The following is a 16890-nucleotide window of genomic DNA, read 5'->3' as shown; positions in this document are numbered from 1 at the left end:
ACACATTTAACAATGTGTGTTAAGTTCTTCTCCTGAGAAGGCTTAAAAGTCTTTCTAAAAGGACAAAAACTGAGGCAAATTCCAAAGGGAAGGAAGAAAGAGAATAAACCTTCCCCTAAAACCCAGCTGCAGAGCTGAGAAAACATTCTGGAGTCCTGCCTGAATGTCCCCTGCTCACGTGGATGCATTCTGCTTGTTAAGGGCAAGACAAAGCCATTGTCTGATGACAAAGCTTGTTGCTAACAAACGCTACAGAAGCTTGTTGCTTAGACAATTCTGTTTATTTTTGCCTCGGAAAACGAATGCCATGTTCAGGGCTAAATGACTAACAGGGCACTCCTGCAGCGCACGTGACTGCCGTGCAAAAATCCCAGTAAATCCAGTGATGCAGACGAATATGCTTCTTTGTGACCTGAGAAGCCGTCCATGCAAGAAATCTTCACGCCAAGAGAAGCGCAGGCAAGAGGGTGGAAGATGCACCGCCCAGCTCAAGCGAGACTCCTGCAGCTGTCTCTCTGCAGAGACCTAGGTAATGCTGCACACTGTTAAAAACCGGTTAACCACACAATGTTTAATCCAGATTAAAAAAGAAGGCCGAGACCACAAACAGTGGCAGGTGACACACTGGGTGGCAGTGGCTCTTTACATGGGTGCCGAGAAGAACACACGAGTGATATAATCTTCTAAAACAATTAATTATAAATGTCTACTGTTTTCCTTCCTAGAGAGTCTAGATTCTACTGAGGTCAGAGCAAAAGGAAACGGGGTCATTTGCGGAAAAAGACATTTGGATTAGACCTTAGGCGAACCCTATAAGGCTATGTCAGTGGACCTATGAACAACATCACAGAACTGCTTTTTTGCTGTAAGCCTTCTGCCCATGATATAGTTCTTCCTTAAGTGAGTAAAGCGACTTGCAGTAAAACAAAAACACCAGGGGACAACTGTTAGATACTATTTCCAATGTGGCAAAGGAGGGTAAAGTTAACTTACAGTGCAAACCAAGGGCCCCAGAAGTAGCACACGTATAGCTGGATTCAAATGGCACCGCTGTATTTTTCAAGTACTCAAAAGTATCAGAGTATTTCTTTTCTCACAGTGCGCTACCAAATTCCAAGGCATAGCCTAACCGCTACAGCCTCGGCAGGCTGACTGAGGAATTCCACGGACGACACACAGCAGGACCTCTCAGCCTGGGCACCAGTGACGTTCTGGGCGGATAAAGCTTTGCTGTGGGGCTGTCCTGAGTATCGTGGGAGGTTTAGCAGCACCTCTGGCCTCTGCCACTAGATGCCAGTGGCATCCCTTTCCCCCGTGTGACAGCCAAAAATGTCTCCAGACCTTGTCAAATGCCCCTGTCCTCCCACCCCACTGAGAAGTATTAATACAGAGGCACAGCTCCTGCGAGAGTGCAGACGGCAAGGCTACACTACCCCCTGACTCCCCAGCACTGGGTTCTGTTCCCCACGATGCGCAGGTCTCCTCACACACCCCACGCAATCAAGGGAAGGGATTAGGGGGTTCCTCGCTAGAAAGCGTCACCGACAGGCTAACAGGTCTTTGAATCTTTCTTGTACATTGAAATACAAGTTTCAATAAACACCCCCAGAGAAGAGGGTTAAAGAAACAGGTATGGATTTACTCAGGGACTAGTCCAGTTTCCAAACGAGAAATGGTGCTTCCTTCTTAATGCGAAGCTGATGGCAATTCTCAGTAGTTAGTGATCGTCACAAACTTCTTCAAAGTTATCTGAAAATCACCTCAAAAGCTGCCCAGGAACTAAAACAATATTTACCTTACTTTTCAACTTGAGGCCGGAATGTTCTCTTTTTTACAAGTGGGATTCTCTTATCACACCAAACACCTGAAATTTCAAAGTCTGGAGTGTGTCACTCCACTTTAGTAGAAAGTATATTTAAGGAATAAGCAAAGATCTTACAGCAGGAGCTGATGGTGGAGCCTCTCACGTTATAGTGGAGGAGAATACAGCGGCCTCACGGGCCAGGCAAGGCCGAGGCAGGGTGCCTACAGCGCACCTTTTATCTCCTTCCTTTCAACATCTCAAGGGCTGAAACTTCCAGTGCTTCCTTTGGTTTAAGGCCCTCCAGCATGCTTTCAATAGATTTTCTAAATAATAGTGTCCTTTCAGTTAAATCCACACATCAAATTGCCGGGAGAACCCTTCTCCCACATTAGAACTGTGACTTGATAGTAGACACTTAGAACGCAGTTCTGACGCACACGATTTCTAAGTTTTGAGCATGACTCGCATAGCATCTGCCTGCGTTGAGTGAGCAGTGCGGTGGGAAGAGTCCAGGACTAAAGTCCAGGAGATGTGGGTTCAAGTTCCAGATCAGCGTGTGACTAACCAGGTACCTGTGTAACATCTCTGGACCTGAACTTTATTCATATAAATGCAGGTCTTAGAATGGAAGATGACTAAAGTTTTCTGGGGGAAGAGAGGTGGGAGCAGAGTTGGATATAAAATTATATATATGCAATTTTATATGTAACTATATAAAATTACACTCTCTGTAGAGAGTGTAATGGAAGTGCCCTGAGCCCTCGGTCCCTCAAGGCAGGTAAGGGATGGGGCTGTGTTGGATGTTGGGGAAGGAACCGCAGGCTCTGGAAGCTGCCGCACTCAGAGCATCAGGGCTGGGCAGACGGAAACCCTGGCAAGCGCCCTGCAGCAATGGCCTGGGGTGTTTTGTAAGTTTAGGTCATTCATAAATTAGAAACTGTGTCAAATTACTGCAATGCTAGGAAGTTAGATCACAGAGCATTAGAAAGGACTCTGAGAAGTCTGCTAGAGTCTACAGAGTAGCTCCTTCTTTCAGGCAGGAACACCTTTACATCCCAAATCAGATGAGAAATATTATTTAAAAAAATAATTCCTGGGGCTGCCCTGGTGGCGCAGTGGTTGAGAATCCGCCTGCCAATGCAGGGGACACAGGTTCGAGCCCTGGTCTGGGAGGATCCCACATGCCGCGGAGCAACTAAGCCCGTGAGCCACAGCTACTGAGCCTGCGCGTCTGGAGCCCGTGCTCCTCAACGGGAGAGGCCGCGACAGTGAGAGGCCCGCGCACCGCGATGAAGAGTGGCCCCCGCTCGCCGCAACTGGAGAAAGCCCTCGCACAGAAACGAAGACCCAACACAGCCAAAAATAAATTAATTAATTAATTTAAAAAAACAATTCTATGAGAACAAAGTTAAAAAAAAAAAAATTCCTAATGGAAATCATTATGGTTCTTATCAACAAGTAACTGTATGTACATACTCAATATAGTCTGAAGTTCTTCTACACTTCTGCTTGACACATTCAGTTCCAAAACTCTTTACTTACACTCTAAACAAGATACACAATGTTGCCAACACCTCCCAATCTATACTATGAGCACGTCACCCCCAAGAGTGCAGTATTTATATACGGCAGTTTCTAGCAGACTCAAATCAACATTATGTCCCTCTCTGCAGTCAGCTGAATAAATACTACTCTTGAATCACTTTGTTCTTTTTTTTTCTTTAACAATTCATTTAATGTTTCTGTATGTCAGAAGTCATGTTAATTTGCAGGGTCTGTTTGTCCACAGAGGATCCTTTATTTCCTACTGGGGAAACAGCTTGTGTGTTTTGTTTTGTTTTTTAATTTTTATTGGAGTATAGTTGATTTATAACGTTGTGTGTTAGTTTCAGGTATACAGCAAAGTGAATCAGTCATACGTATACATATATCCACGCTTTATTTTTTTTTTTTTGGTTCTTTTCCCATATAGGCCATTACAGAGTACTGAGTAGAGTTCCCTGTGCTGTACAGCAGGTTCTTAATTAGTTATCATTTTAACTATTCTTGATAACATTTCAGGATCCAGAACAGCAGTGGGGTGGGGGAAAGCTTTAAAGGGAGCTGAAATACTGGGCTCATTCACATCCAACTGCAGGGAAAATGGAGCGTATGTTCCATTACTACTAGAATTCCTACACTCGGCCAGTATCTTAGTTCGGGCGACTACGACCAAATAACCACAGAGCGGCTGGCTATGAAGAACAGAAGTGTACTTCTCACAGTCTGGAGACTGGGAATCCAGGATCAGGGTGCCACCACAGCTGAGGTCTGGTGAAGGCCCTCCTGTCGGTGGCAGACTGCCACCTTCTTGCTGCGTCCTCACACGATGGGAGAGGCTGGGGATCTCTCTGCAGCCTCTTTTATAAGTCACCAAGTCCATTCATGAGGGCTCCACTGTCACGACTTAAGCACCTCCCAAAGGCCTCACCTCCTAACACCATCAAGTTCGGATGTTAGGATTTCAAAGAAAGGATTCTGGGGGAACACGATTACTGAGACCCTAGCAGCCAGCTAATTTTACTAGACCACTTCTCAACTACCTGGGCTGTTCTAATTGTAAATACAAAGCTAGAGTTGGGCACTAAAATGCAAACGCGAACAGATCACTGGCTCTACAGTAGCGGTTCTCACGCTGTGGTTACTGGAAAAGCAACACCAACATCTCTGGGGAACCTGTGAGGAATGCAGACTTTCAGGGCCCACTCAGAGCCACAGAATCACAGACTTTGGGGCCCAGAAACCTGCATCTTAACAAGCCCTCCAGGTGATTCTGACACACACTGTAGTTTGAGAACAACTGGTCTCCAGGATTAAGCCCAAACTTCTCAGGACAGCTCACAAGTCCCTTTAGGATCGGCCCCTGTCTTCCCATCAAGGCTCATCTCTCCATTACATCCCAAGCACCTGCGCAGTGTCTCAGCTGACATAACCCACATACAAACGCACACATGGCAGCATCCAGCCGCAGCCCCCGACAAGCCCAAAGGGGATGAGAGCCACTCAATCTTTCTGATTCAATGCTGCTACCCTTAAGAGAGCGCCTTTCTTGAGCTCTGGCCCAGGTAGAGCTGACACTCCACACATCTGTGCCACTACTCAATCCTGAACCTGCAACACTCACTGAATTCATCAAGTTGTACTGTGATTTTGTTTGTGTATCCGCCTGTCTCCTCACTGGGCTATGACCTCCCGAAGGTCGGGGACAGGTCCATGCACCGCACAGCTGTGCCTCATACACAACGGCACTCGAAAGACGTTTGCTGAGTGACTGAAGACCTACTTCTGGTGGTTAAGATATCCTTCAGAGTCCTTTCTCTACTGACGTGAAGGGTCCTGTGAACTCAGGTGGTCTCTCATCTACCCAGGATCAGCGGGGAGGCGGGGGGGGGGGGAGGTGTTGTGAACAAAGCAGAGAAACTCGAGATAAAATATAAAGGATAAGTAGGAGTTATCTAGGCAGAGCGATACTGAGTGTAGGGCAGCATTCCAAGAAGGAGAAACAGAATGTGCAAAGAATATGAGGCGGGAGGAATTGGGGTGAGCTGAGGAAATAGAAAAGTGAGTGTGGCTGGAGTTCAGAGGGAGGCGGCGGACTCGCAGGAGATGAGGCTGAAGATAGAGACGGGCCCAGAGCAAGCAGGACCTTGCAGGTTTCACATCGAAGGGTTGTTATTCTAAGAACAATGCGAAGACAATGAAAGGCAAGCATGGGGGTGGCATGAATAAGATCTGTATTTTTTAAAAATCACTCTGGCTTCAGTATGAAGAATAAATTGAATAGGGGCAGGAGTGGATACAAGGAAACCAATTAGGAAGCTACTGCCTTAGTCCGAGGGAGACACGTGGTGGAAAATGGTGGTGCAGAGAAAGAGCCGAGTTGAGATATATTTAGGAGGTCAGTCTGTGGGACGACAATGGACTAGATATAGTGCATGATGGAGAAGGAATGAACAAGGAGGACTCCTAGTTTCCTGACTTACTCGGATGGATGGCGATGCCATTCACAGAGACAAGAAACTACAGAAGATGACCAGTTATGTGGGACCAGATTTGGACATTTTCATTTGGAGGTGTCTTTTGATATCCAAATAAAAATGTTCAGGGGCTTCCCTGGTGGCGCAGTGGTTGAGAATCTGCCTGCCAATGCAGGAGACACGGGTTCGAGCCCTGGTCTGGGAGGATCCCACATGCCGCGGAGCAACTAAGCCTGTGCGCCACAACTACTGAGCCTGCGCATCTGGAGCCTGTGCTCCGCAACAAGAGAGGCCGCGATAGTGAGAGGCCCGCGCACCACGATGAAGAGTGGCCCCCGTTTGCCGCAACTAGAGGAAGCCCTCGCACAGAAACGAAGACCCGATTGGGAGTGACATGTATACACTGATGTGTATAAAATTGATGCCTAATAAGAACCTGGAAAAAAAAAAAAAAAAAAAAAAAAGAAACGAAGACCCAACACAGCCAATAAATAAATAAATAAATAAATAAATAAATAAATAAATAAATAAATAAATAATTTTTAAAAAATGTTCAGTAAACAGTAGGTAAGTAGAAAAGCAGAGAATAGAGGTTCTGTAGATAGAAATTTGGAAAGTCATCAGCATATAAAGGAAAGACTAACCAGACAAAGAACACAGAGCAGTGCTACCCAAGGAAACGTTGGTGATGAAGGAAATGTTCCACGCTATCCAATACGGTAGCCACACGTGGTTACTGAACGCTTGAAACATAACTGGTGTGACTGAGAAACAAAATTCTACATTTTTATTTATTTTCAGTTAATTTAAATAGCCACATATGCTAATGGTTACTATACTGGACAGCACAGGTATAAAATAATGAGAGTTAGAAACAAATCCTGAGGAACTCCAACATCTAAAAGCTGAATAGAGACGAATAAGCAAGCAGAAAAACAAACAAACCACTAGAATGACAGAGTGTCAGCCAGGGCAGGTGAAAGCTCCGGAAGACAGTAGTCACCAATGTCACATGCTGCCGAACAGTCAAAGATGAAGACGGAAAAATGTTCACTGAAACTAGCTAGTCGGACTTACTAAACTTCCCAAATTCCATCACCAACAAGAAGTTGATGTGATTAGCGGGTAAAATTCAGGCCTCAGTCAATATGTTTGGCCAGAATGAATGATAAAAGAAGGTCAGAGGCAAGAAAATTTTGTGAGCATACTTAAAACTTCTGAGACCAAGTGCTTCAAATTGTTTAATATCTATGAATTTGCTCTAAGAACCTCCTTCTCTAATCATACCTAATTTTCTTGCCCATTGGACAAGGATCTGAGTTAGATGGTCTCAAAACTTTTTTAGTTTTATGATTATTTACTTTCCCTAGAATTGTATCAGCAGTTAAACTAGCTGAGGCATTGTAAAGGCTTTTAAAATCATTCGATACCTTATTTCTTAAAAAGATCAAAATACCGTAAGAAAAAAGCCATCAAGAAAAGAATCAAACTGAAATTTCTACATTGTTAAAGAGAGGAACTTGCTCTTCATTTAAGACAAACTAATCTACTATGAACCTGAAACATGTACAGAGTTTTGTGTGAATTTGCTGGAGTCTGCTGGCGCTCAGAAGCCTTATTTGAACCTTCCTCTGAATACAAAGTAAAGTGGTCCCCCCGACCCTACTCTATCATCCTGAGAAAAGTCAATGCAGAGTCAGCTGGTTAATTCCTTAAGGTTTCAGAGGAAACACAATCAGGTAACTTCTCCCCACTTGTTATACGGCATTTTTTCCTCTGAATCCTCAAAATATTTTCACAATTGCATACCATTTCTTAATCATCAACAATTACAGTTGAAAAAGACCTGCCTGAAACATATTTATATGTAGCAACAAAATTATATTTTAGCCTATATATACTATTTTCATAAATAAATTTCCCATCTGTAGTTTGAATCCTAAGTATTCTTAGTATCTTCCATCTGGTCATTCTTTCTTTTAAACTTCTTCAGTTTCCCACTCACCAAGAGCACATGGAAATAAGGAGAAACAACATTGGAAACGAAATTGCTTACAACCTCACACACAACCTGGCAGCATCATTACACGGTCCCTCTGAGCACAGCCCGATTTTCCAGGTTTAAGGAAACAGTGCAGACAGGTGCAGCTGGTGATGAGAGGTTAACACACAGACTGAGGCTTTTCCCGGATTCTCCGCCCGATGATATTTTCACTAGATCGCACTATCCTCAGAAAACAACAAAACGGTTCTATTTGAGGGGAGCCTTTTAATGGTAAAAAATCAAAGTTTCCGTAGTGCCTTTTACAGGGAGGAAAAAACACACACACAAAAAAAACATTTGTCTGGAAATAAATTACAGATTATTTTGAGGAAGAATGAGATTAACTTTTTATGTGACAGCTGTAAGTCAAAACTCAAAGGTCACAGAGAAATAAGAACTGTTTCCAATAATAATATGTTACTGGACATTTTATTAAAAGAAAAAGGACAATGGGGAATGTTCAATTTGACCTTCCTTTTATTAAAAAAAAAATACCTGCACTTAAATTATAACAACCTAATTCTTTAAAATTGAAACCACCTACACATGAACTTCAAGAGTGAGACAGCAGATGGTATTATTTATGAGGGAAGTCACTTCAGAGTCTTAACACATTATTCTCCCCTAACAATGGGCTGCGCAAAGATACACAGAAATAGGAGACGATTAACTATTACCTCTATGTTGTCACTTCCAAGCACTTCTCCTCAGGGTTGCTCTCTCCCCACAGCGTGAATCCCAGCTTAGAAACGCCAGATGGGCACTTCTCCACCCTCCTGTCGTCCCAGGTCCACAATGCCAGGACCGGTGAGCTCTCTCACCCCTGACCCAGACCCCTACACAGCCCCTGACTCTTTGAGTGTCTTCACTGAGAAACCCTTTATGATCACCAAGAGCAGGCAACCTAAAGACTGAGGAAACTGAGCCCTAGAGAAGGGAAGGACGTGCCCAGGTTTCACTGGGAAGCTGGCAAGAGAACCAAGGCCTCCTAAACTGCAGCTCCCGCACTTTTTCCTCTGCCCCCAAACCTCATCTCACCAACCTGAAGCAGTGGGACCTCACAGCAACAGCAGCAGACTAGGAGTTGGGACCTCAGACGTAAGTTCTGGACAGCCATGTCCCCATCTGTAAAGGCAGCAGGCGGGAACAGCGCCATAATGTCCCACCATCTGATCCCTCCCCACATCCAATTAGTTACCAACTAGGCTGTCTTTCCTTTATAACCTTCTTTATCAATCCCTTCCTTTTCACCACCGTTATCTACACCCTAGATTGCTATACTTCATTCCTGGACACTGTGTCACCCTCTGTCTTTTATTTTAGCCACTCTCGTGGGTGTGAAGTGGTATCTCCTATTAGGTTTGATTTGCATTTTCCTAATGTCTAATGACGTAGGGCATGTTTTCATGTGCTCATTAGCCATTTGTATATCTTCTCTGGAGAACTGCCTATGCAAATCCTTTGCCCATTATCCAACTGGACTGTCTTTTGATTACTGAGTTATATGAGTTCTTTATATATTCTGGATACAAGCGCTATATCATATACATGATTTGCAAATACCTTCTCCTATTCTGAGGGTTGTCTTTTTACTTTCCTGCGGAAGACACAAGTTTTTAACTTTAGATGAAATCCAATTTACCTTTTTTTGGTCATTTATACTTCCCCCTCATTCTTATACAGACCCACACAGTTTGCTAGAATACTGATTCCATGGAACCTGTCTTTGTTCTGGACATGAAGACACACGGTAGCTGAAATCGCTTATATGGTTTTAGCTGCCCAACTTTTTTCTGAGATTTTACTTCTTAATCTAAACCCTATCATAGACTTAAAAGAGACTAATTTAGGAAAAGCTAACTACTGGTAACAGAATTAACCCAAAAGAAGAGTAATATAGCAAATCTTAATGTGGTTATAGAGCTTACTGAAAATAAATGCTTCTAGCATTTTCACGAAAGAGGAACTACAATGCTATCTTTTTTTTAAAATAAATTTATTTATTTATTTATTTATTTTTGGCTGCGTTGGGTCTTCATTGCTGCGCACGGACTTTCTCTAGTTGCGGCGAGCAGGGACTACTCTTCGTTGCTGTGCGCAGGCTTCTCATTGCAGTGGCTTCTCTTGTTGCAGAGCACGGGCTCTAGGTGCATGGGCTTCAGCGGTTGTGGCACACGGGCTCAGTAGTTGTGGCGCACGGGCTTAGTTGTTCCGCGGCATGTGGGATCTTCCCGGACCAGGGCTCGAACCCATGTCCCCTGCATTGGCAGGCGGATTCTTAACGACTGCCCCACAAGGGAAGTCCCTACAATGTTACCTTGAACTTACCAGTTATAACGTTTCGGGTTGAATTGTGTCCCCCCAAAAGATACGTGTAAGTCCTAAACCCTGGTACCTGTGAATGTGACCTTACCTGGAAACAGGTCTTTGCAGATGTCCTGCCAAAGATGTACTGCTTGACTCTCATCTAAGAGCCAAGAAGGGAGACCTGAAACATTCTTCCATCACTGCCCTCAAAAGAAACCAACCCTGCCAACACCTGGATCTCAGATTTGGAGACTCCAGAACTACGAGAAAATGTTTCTGTTATTTAAACCACTCACTCTGTGGCACTCTATTACACAGCCTTAGTAAACTAACACAATAACGCAAGATAAGAAAGGTGTCTCTGACTAAACTCACACAACAGGGAGGAGCACCGAGAAAAGCCAGACAATGGTGGCAACAAGAAACCCCTCTCTAGTATTCTCCTTAAAATGTCGGTCAAACTGTCTGAATATAAGCTATCTTCTCTGCAGGAACAATGAGGAATAGGAGAGGAGCAGAGCCTGTACTCTTGGAGGAATTAATCAGATCACATCTCCTCTGCTCAAAAGCCTCCAAAGACTTCCTCATTCAGAGTAAAAGCTGAAGCCCCTATAGCCCTTCAGGACAGGGTCTCCTGCCACCTCTGATCTCTGGCTTTCTCTCCCCCCACCCACCCCTCAAGCAAGTCTGCATGCTTCTGCCTCAGACTTTTGCACCTGTCCTTCCCCAGACCCCCTCGGGCCCCTAAGGCTTTGCTCACAGGTCCCACCTGGGCGAGGTCTCCCCAGGTCACCCTATCCAAGTGCAAAATCCTCCCCTTCCGGCTGAGCCAGCCTTCCTTATCACCCCCACCTCGCCACAGTTCAACAAGAAGGGAGAACCTGTTTTTCCCCAAGGCACGTCTCGCTGTCTGAAATGCTGTGCATTTTATTTGTTGATTGTCCGACTGCCTCCCAGCCTAGTTCAGGGACTCAGTGAATGCAGAGATTTCGCCATGTCCACTGCTGAATCATAATCACCTACTCAGCGTTCAATAAACATTTTCAAATGAATGCATTTGCGCAATCTTCCTCACTGGGCTGAGATTAAGAATAAGTGCCTCTTCAGAGTCTATACCCTCTTTCGTTTTTTTTTTTTTTAAAACTTGGCTCCTACCTTCTGTCAGAGACTCAGAAAGACAAGTAAAAGTCCCCAAGCACCGCTTTGCCTCTGTGTGCTGATTAGAAACCTGGGCACAGGTTAGAGTCTCTGGCCCAAGTCTTCTTGTCCTTTCGGGACCCTCCACTCCCAGACAGGAACTTGAGGGGGCCTGGAGATTTCCATGGGAAGTCCAGCCTACAAGGTAGTAGTGTTGGTGCCTGTCAGCTGGGAATCCTGACCTTCTCTGCCCTCCACAGAGTAACACGTCCTGCAACTTCATAAATGAAGCACCGGGCAAACTGTAGGGAGGTGGGAGCCAACTTCAGACCTTGATTATTCCTCAGCACCAAAGCCTGGATAACCATCTCTTTATTTGAAGAGAAATAAACAGGAAAAAATTATAGAACATGTATATGTATATGTTTAAATCTACAAGAGTAGAGGAGGAAAGATGTTCACAATACAAACGTTTAACTAAAAGAGGGACTTTACTGGTGGTCCAGTGGTTAAGAATCTGCCTTCCAATGCAGGGGATGAGGGTTTAATCCCTGGTCGGGGAACTAAGATCCCACATGCCGAGGGACAACTAAGCCCACGTGCTCTGGAGCCCACGCACCACAAGTAGAGAGAAGCCCGCGTGCCGCAACGAAAGACCCCGCATGCCGCAACTAAGACCCAACGCGGCCAAATAAATAAATAAATATTTTTAAAAATAAAAATAAATAAAAATATAAAGGAAAAGGTTAAGAAAATTATGAAACATCAACTCACGAAAGTCATTCAAATCACTATCAAGATTATGTTCCAATATAGAAATATCAATGAATACTAAGATTAAATTTTAATATGAGAAAAAATTATAAAACCATGATTAGTTTAAAAACAGAACAGAAGCAATAGGTACCCACTGACTTTAATATTCTAAAAATTATGACTACAGCTGAATAAAGTTTATAAGGGAACACAGAACTACAAACAAAGATTTTTATTAGGATGAAATTACACTTACTTTCTCTTATGTTGTTACACCATTATTTAAACAAATCTGAAATATTTAAAAGTATGCTCATACTTGTCAAAGCTCTGACAGGACAGAGAAGGCTGGAGACAGACCTAGGACCTTTAGGATGCATACGTGAAGAAAACAAACTGGTTCTTACCTTTGTGCCTCTTCAGCTGGGGGAAGCTGCTAATTGTAGTTGCTTGGATTATTTCCACTACAATTTGATACCTGAGTTTTAAAAAGAGAAAACAAGAAAAGATTGAATAGGAAAAAAGTACTATTTTCAGAGATACGTTTAGAGTGTATTTGTACTAATCAACTATAATACTGTGAATCCTGCCCAAGTATCATTAAAACCATCCAACAGGGATGACGTCGTTGGTCCGGGTGCTGGGCCATGCGCTACTCAATTCTGAGACCGGAACGTAAGAGTTGTGAACGTACTTCTCCAACTCCATTCCCTGTACAGACGCATTCCCACCTGGCCCCCCACTGAAGAGGGAAACCTTGAGGTTATGATCAGCTCCTCCCTCTCCCGCACCCCCCACCTCTGCTCTCCTCCGCGCTACCAGAAACCAGAGCCTATTGGTTCTACCTCCTAGACCTGCACTGTCCAATAAAGTGGCCACGAGCCACGTGGGCTACTTAAATTGAATCACAATTTTAGTTCCTCAGTTGCACCAGCCACACTGCAAGTGCTCAACCACCTCATGGACCTCATGGACCACAGCGGACAGTGCAAATAGAACAATTCCATCACTGCAGAAAGTTCCACTGGATTGCGCTGTCCTACACACTTCTCAAAGCTGTCCTCTCCCCTCCAGTCCCACTGTCACCATCTTCGTGATTTCCTGCATTACTCCTCACTTAGAAGAGCATTCCAGACCAACAGATTCAAAGCATCTGCAGTGGGACTCTGGTGTCAACACTGTCTAAGCTCCCCAGGTCATTCTAATGCACAGAGAGAGCTGACAGCCACTGGAGCAGAACACCAGGTAGATGTACATGTGACTGAGGTCACCTCTGTGTGAGGAAAAAGAAAAGCTTATATTTTTAGTGCCAAGTACAACCCTAGAATTGTGGCTATTTTGAGCATATTCAAGTCAGGTGAGTTATGAACCCAAGCTCTTAAGTGCTATTTAATTATTATTAAGTATTGCCCTAACCAAACTTATCTATCCTGAGTGTTTCTTAGCCCTTAATTATGTTGACTGATTAAGAATCTGCCTATAATAAAGCTATTTAACATTAACTCTTTATCTGAACACAAACTTTGCAGCATTCTAAGATTTAATGCTACATTTGGTTGGCTTTTAGAACACAAGATATGTTCTTTTGCTTTTCAACTAAAACCCAGAGGACAGACGTGAATTCATCTGTCACAGCTATTCACGGCCGCCTCACAAATTCACATCTTTTTATTTCTTCACTTGTGTAGTAAGAATATCGATGCCCGCTCTCACCACCTCAGAGAACAGGCTGTCAGGAGCGCTGCCGGCAGTCACCTGGAGACTGTGGCAGACTGCTGCTTGCCAACACCCTTCCTCTCTTTTTTCCCCACCAACTGGAACACATTTATTGGGGAAAGCAATGCACCCAGCTCAAAGCGCTAACCTTCTCCCTAGCAGTTAGGGACAGCCATCTGATACAGTTCTAGCCTGTGAGATATGAGCAGAACTTGCCGGGAGGGGATTCCAGGAAGGGTTTTTAAAGGGGCAGACTCCATGGAAAAGCCCTTTCAGTCTTCTGTCCTTGTCCTTCCTCAATTTTCCTCCATGGAGCAAGGATGCAGCTGGATGAAGGCACAGCAGCCATGAGGATGAAAGCCACGTGGCGGCGGGAGAAGACAGGAGGAGTTCAGGTGTCCAGTGACATCACTGAGCCATGACAACAGCCCCAGCCTGTCCAACTCAGGACATCTTGTTATTGAGGAGAATAAATCCCTAACTTGTTTAAGTAACTGTGCGTCGATACGTCTCATGGCCAAATGCCGTCTGACTGAGAGACAGCTCTCTGAAGTCTCCATCCATAGAGAAGTTATCTCCAGGCTGAATACACACTCAGGCGATGTTCTCCAAAAGGAGGCCTTGCTAGGACATTAATGATCAATAAAGTTGTCTGATGGAACTGCCTTCATTCCTCCATTAATGGTAAAACACAAAAGTAGCTTTTCACGTGATTTTTCCTGCCAGTTATGAACAGATGAGGAAACAGCTTATAAGAAGCATACACAAACCTGGAATCATCAAAGTCAAACACTCCTTAACCAAGTCTTTAATTTAACCTTGGACTTAGGTTCTATAAGCAGAAAGCACTGACTTTTCACTCAACTCCAACGCATGTCACCCAACTCCAAACATATGCTTGTTGCAGAAACTTCTACGAAGAAAAGCATGAGAATAATCTATGTGGTCAATACGCTTTCATTAAACAAACACTTTTTAAATCAGTTCCTAGTTTCTAGACACACTGAAATGAACAACAGCAATACGGTATCTGCTTTCAGAAAGCTCTGGGGATATATCAGACTAAGGGGAAAACGCTCAGCCTATAATATTTGAAAGACTACATAAAAATAGATTTTAATGGCACACTGATTTTAAAATGCAAAATGGCATGTACACTTACGATTGCAGATACGTAAATATGTGGATATATGAACCAGGGCTACAATGCAAAACAGAGAATAAAAATGAAGGGCATCCGTATTAAAATGGTAGAATTATAAGTCATCTTAAAACTGTTCCCAAACTGCTTACCTATCTTAGCCAGTTCAGACAGACTTACCTTCTTTCCTGCACAGGAAGCTTTCCTTACCTCTGCATTTCTGCACCAGCCTCATCATCCTTCTATCCTTTAGGCTTGCAATCTCATCATCTTAGATATCTGCCCTCCCATAAATATGAATCTCAAAGTCCTTTCAATCTTTAAATAAGTTCCTCTCCTCCTCTTCCTCTTGTCACCACCCTATTTCAGGCCTTCTCACCCGTGGGTCAGCTGCATTAGCTAAACGGTCTGTCTCCTTGATGCCAAGCTTTCTATCTCCCACCCAACCCACTTCGAGCGCCCCTGTCAAAACACCTTCCTCAAAGACCACTCTCAGCTCCTCGTCCCCCGCTCAACCCCTCCAGGGACCTCCCCAGAGGAGGAAGCCTCCACTCCAGCCTCCCCTGCACCTTGGCCCTGGCCCCCCCAACCCAACCCCCATATAAGCCTGGACTGAAGCCACGACCGTTTCCACACTGCTCTCCCCAGACTGCAGTCACTTTCCAGGCTTTCGCTCATGCTGTTTCCTTCTGAAAACAATCTCCCTTCTTGTCCACCTAATTAGATCTTACATATGCTTTTCTTCCCTCAAGTCATTCCCAATCCCTCTAATTCACATTAATATTTCTCCTCGCTGAAACCCTAAATTACTTCTGCTCTATAATAGTACCCATTTATCTACTATTTTATACTGTTATTTTAAAGAGTCACATTTCCACAAAGAATGTTGTGAACGAAGAAAACGGTGTGTCCAGTGTGTTCAGGGCCTTGCCCTTCTTTTTAAAATGGTCACACATCTGAGCCTAAGACAAAATTGTGGCTTTGTCTATAAAAAAAGATATGCTACCTTTTTTTTTTTCTCTCCAACTAGATCATGAGCCTCTTGAAGATAGGGATTGAGTCTTGGATTCTCCAACCGAACCTAGCTTGGCAGTAAATACTAATGAGCGCTAGGGACAGAATGTTTGTGTCCCCTGCAAAATTCATATGTGAAGCCTAATGCCCAGTGTGATGGTATTTGGAGGCGGGACCTTTGAAAGGTCATTAGGTCTCGAGGGTGGTACGTGCCCTTACAAAAGAGACCCCCCGCCAGAGAGCTCTCTCTACCGCATGAGGCCAGAGCAAGAAGACTGCTGTCTATAAACCAGGAAGCAGGCCCTCACCAGAAACCCAATTTGCCTACCAGCACCTTGATCTTGGACTCCCCAGCCTCCAGAACTAGGAGAAATAACTGTTTGTTGTTTGAGCCTCCCATTCTATGGTATATTTGTGATAGCAGTCCAAACTGACTTATTAATGAGCTACATTAATAAGTGTTAACATCTGTAACACTTAACAGGCACACATAACATTCTGAACAATCTGTTCTTCCAATATTCTTAGTGATTCACACTCTGGGACAAATAAGTCATCAATGGTACTGAAGAAAATACACGCCATCTGAGTAAGAGGTAAAATGTTCAAACAAATTCATAAAATTATAAAGTAATACCACCTAACAGAGTCCTTTCATCAGATACCAGGTACCTGATTAGATAATTTATAGTATCTCATTTAATCCTCACAAGGTGCTGTAATTAACCCCATATTACAGAGGAAGAGATTAGAGTTCAGGTGTATGAAGAAATCTATACAAGGTCTCACCGCTTTTAAGTATGAGAGCCAAAATTACAACCTAGGGCTTGATTCTGAAGCTCACGTTCTTAACCATTTTCTGGCTGCCCTAAAATTCAATATAGGTTAGTGTTTATCTTGTCTAAGGCCCTTCAAAGCACATCAGCATGGCCAAGGCCAGACCATCTTTCCAGCC

General features: G+C 43.9%; 1 protein-coding gene across 7 annotated transcripts in view; it reads right to left on the bottom strand.

The window, feature by feature from the left end:
* Positions 1–16890, bottom strand: part of SNX25 (sorting nexin 25) — a 113065-nt gene that overhangs the window by 38447 nt on the left and 57728 nt on the right. For all 7 annotated transcript variants that reach the window (XM_068532294.1, XM_068532290.1, XM_068532291.1 and 4 more), the window contains exon 6: positions 12472–12542. In XM_068532294.1, the coding sequence (XP_068388395.1) occupies positions 12472–12542 (71 nt within the window). The remainder of the gene's footprint in view (positions 1–12471; positions 12543–16890) is intronic.

Source organism: Eschrichtius robustus, chromosome 21 (assembly GCF_028021215.1).
Source record: "Eschrichtius robustus isolate mEscRob2 chromosome 21, mEscRob2.pri, whole genome shotgun sequence".
Classification (NCBI taxonomy): Eukaryota; Metazoa; Chordata; class Mammalia; order Artiodactyla; family Eschrichtiidae; genus Eschrichtius; species Eschrichtius robustus.
This window is presented reverse-complemented; position numbering and strand designations above follow the sequence as displayed.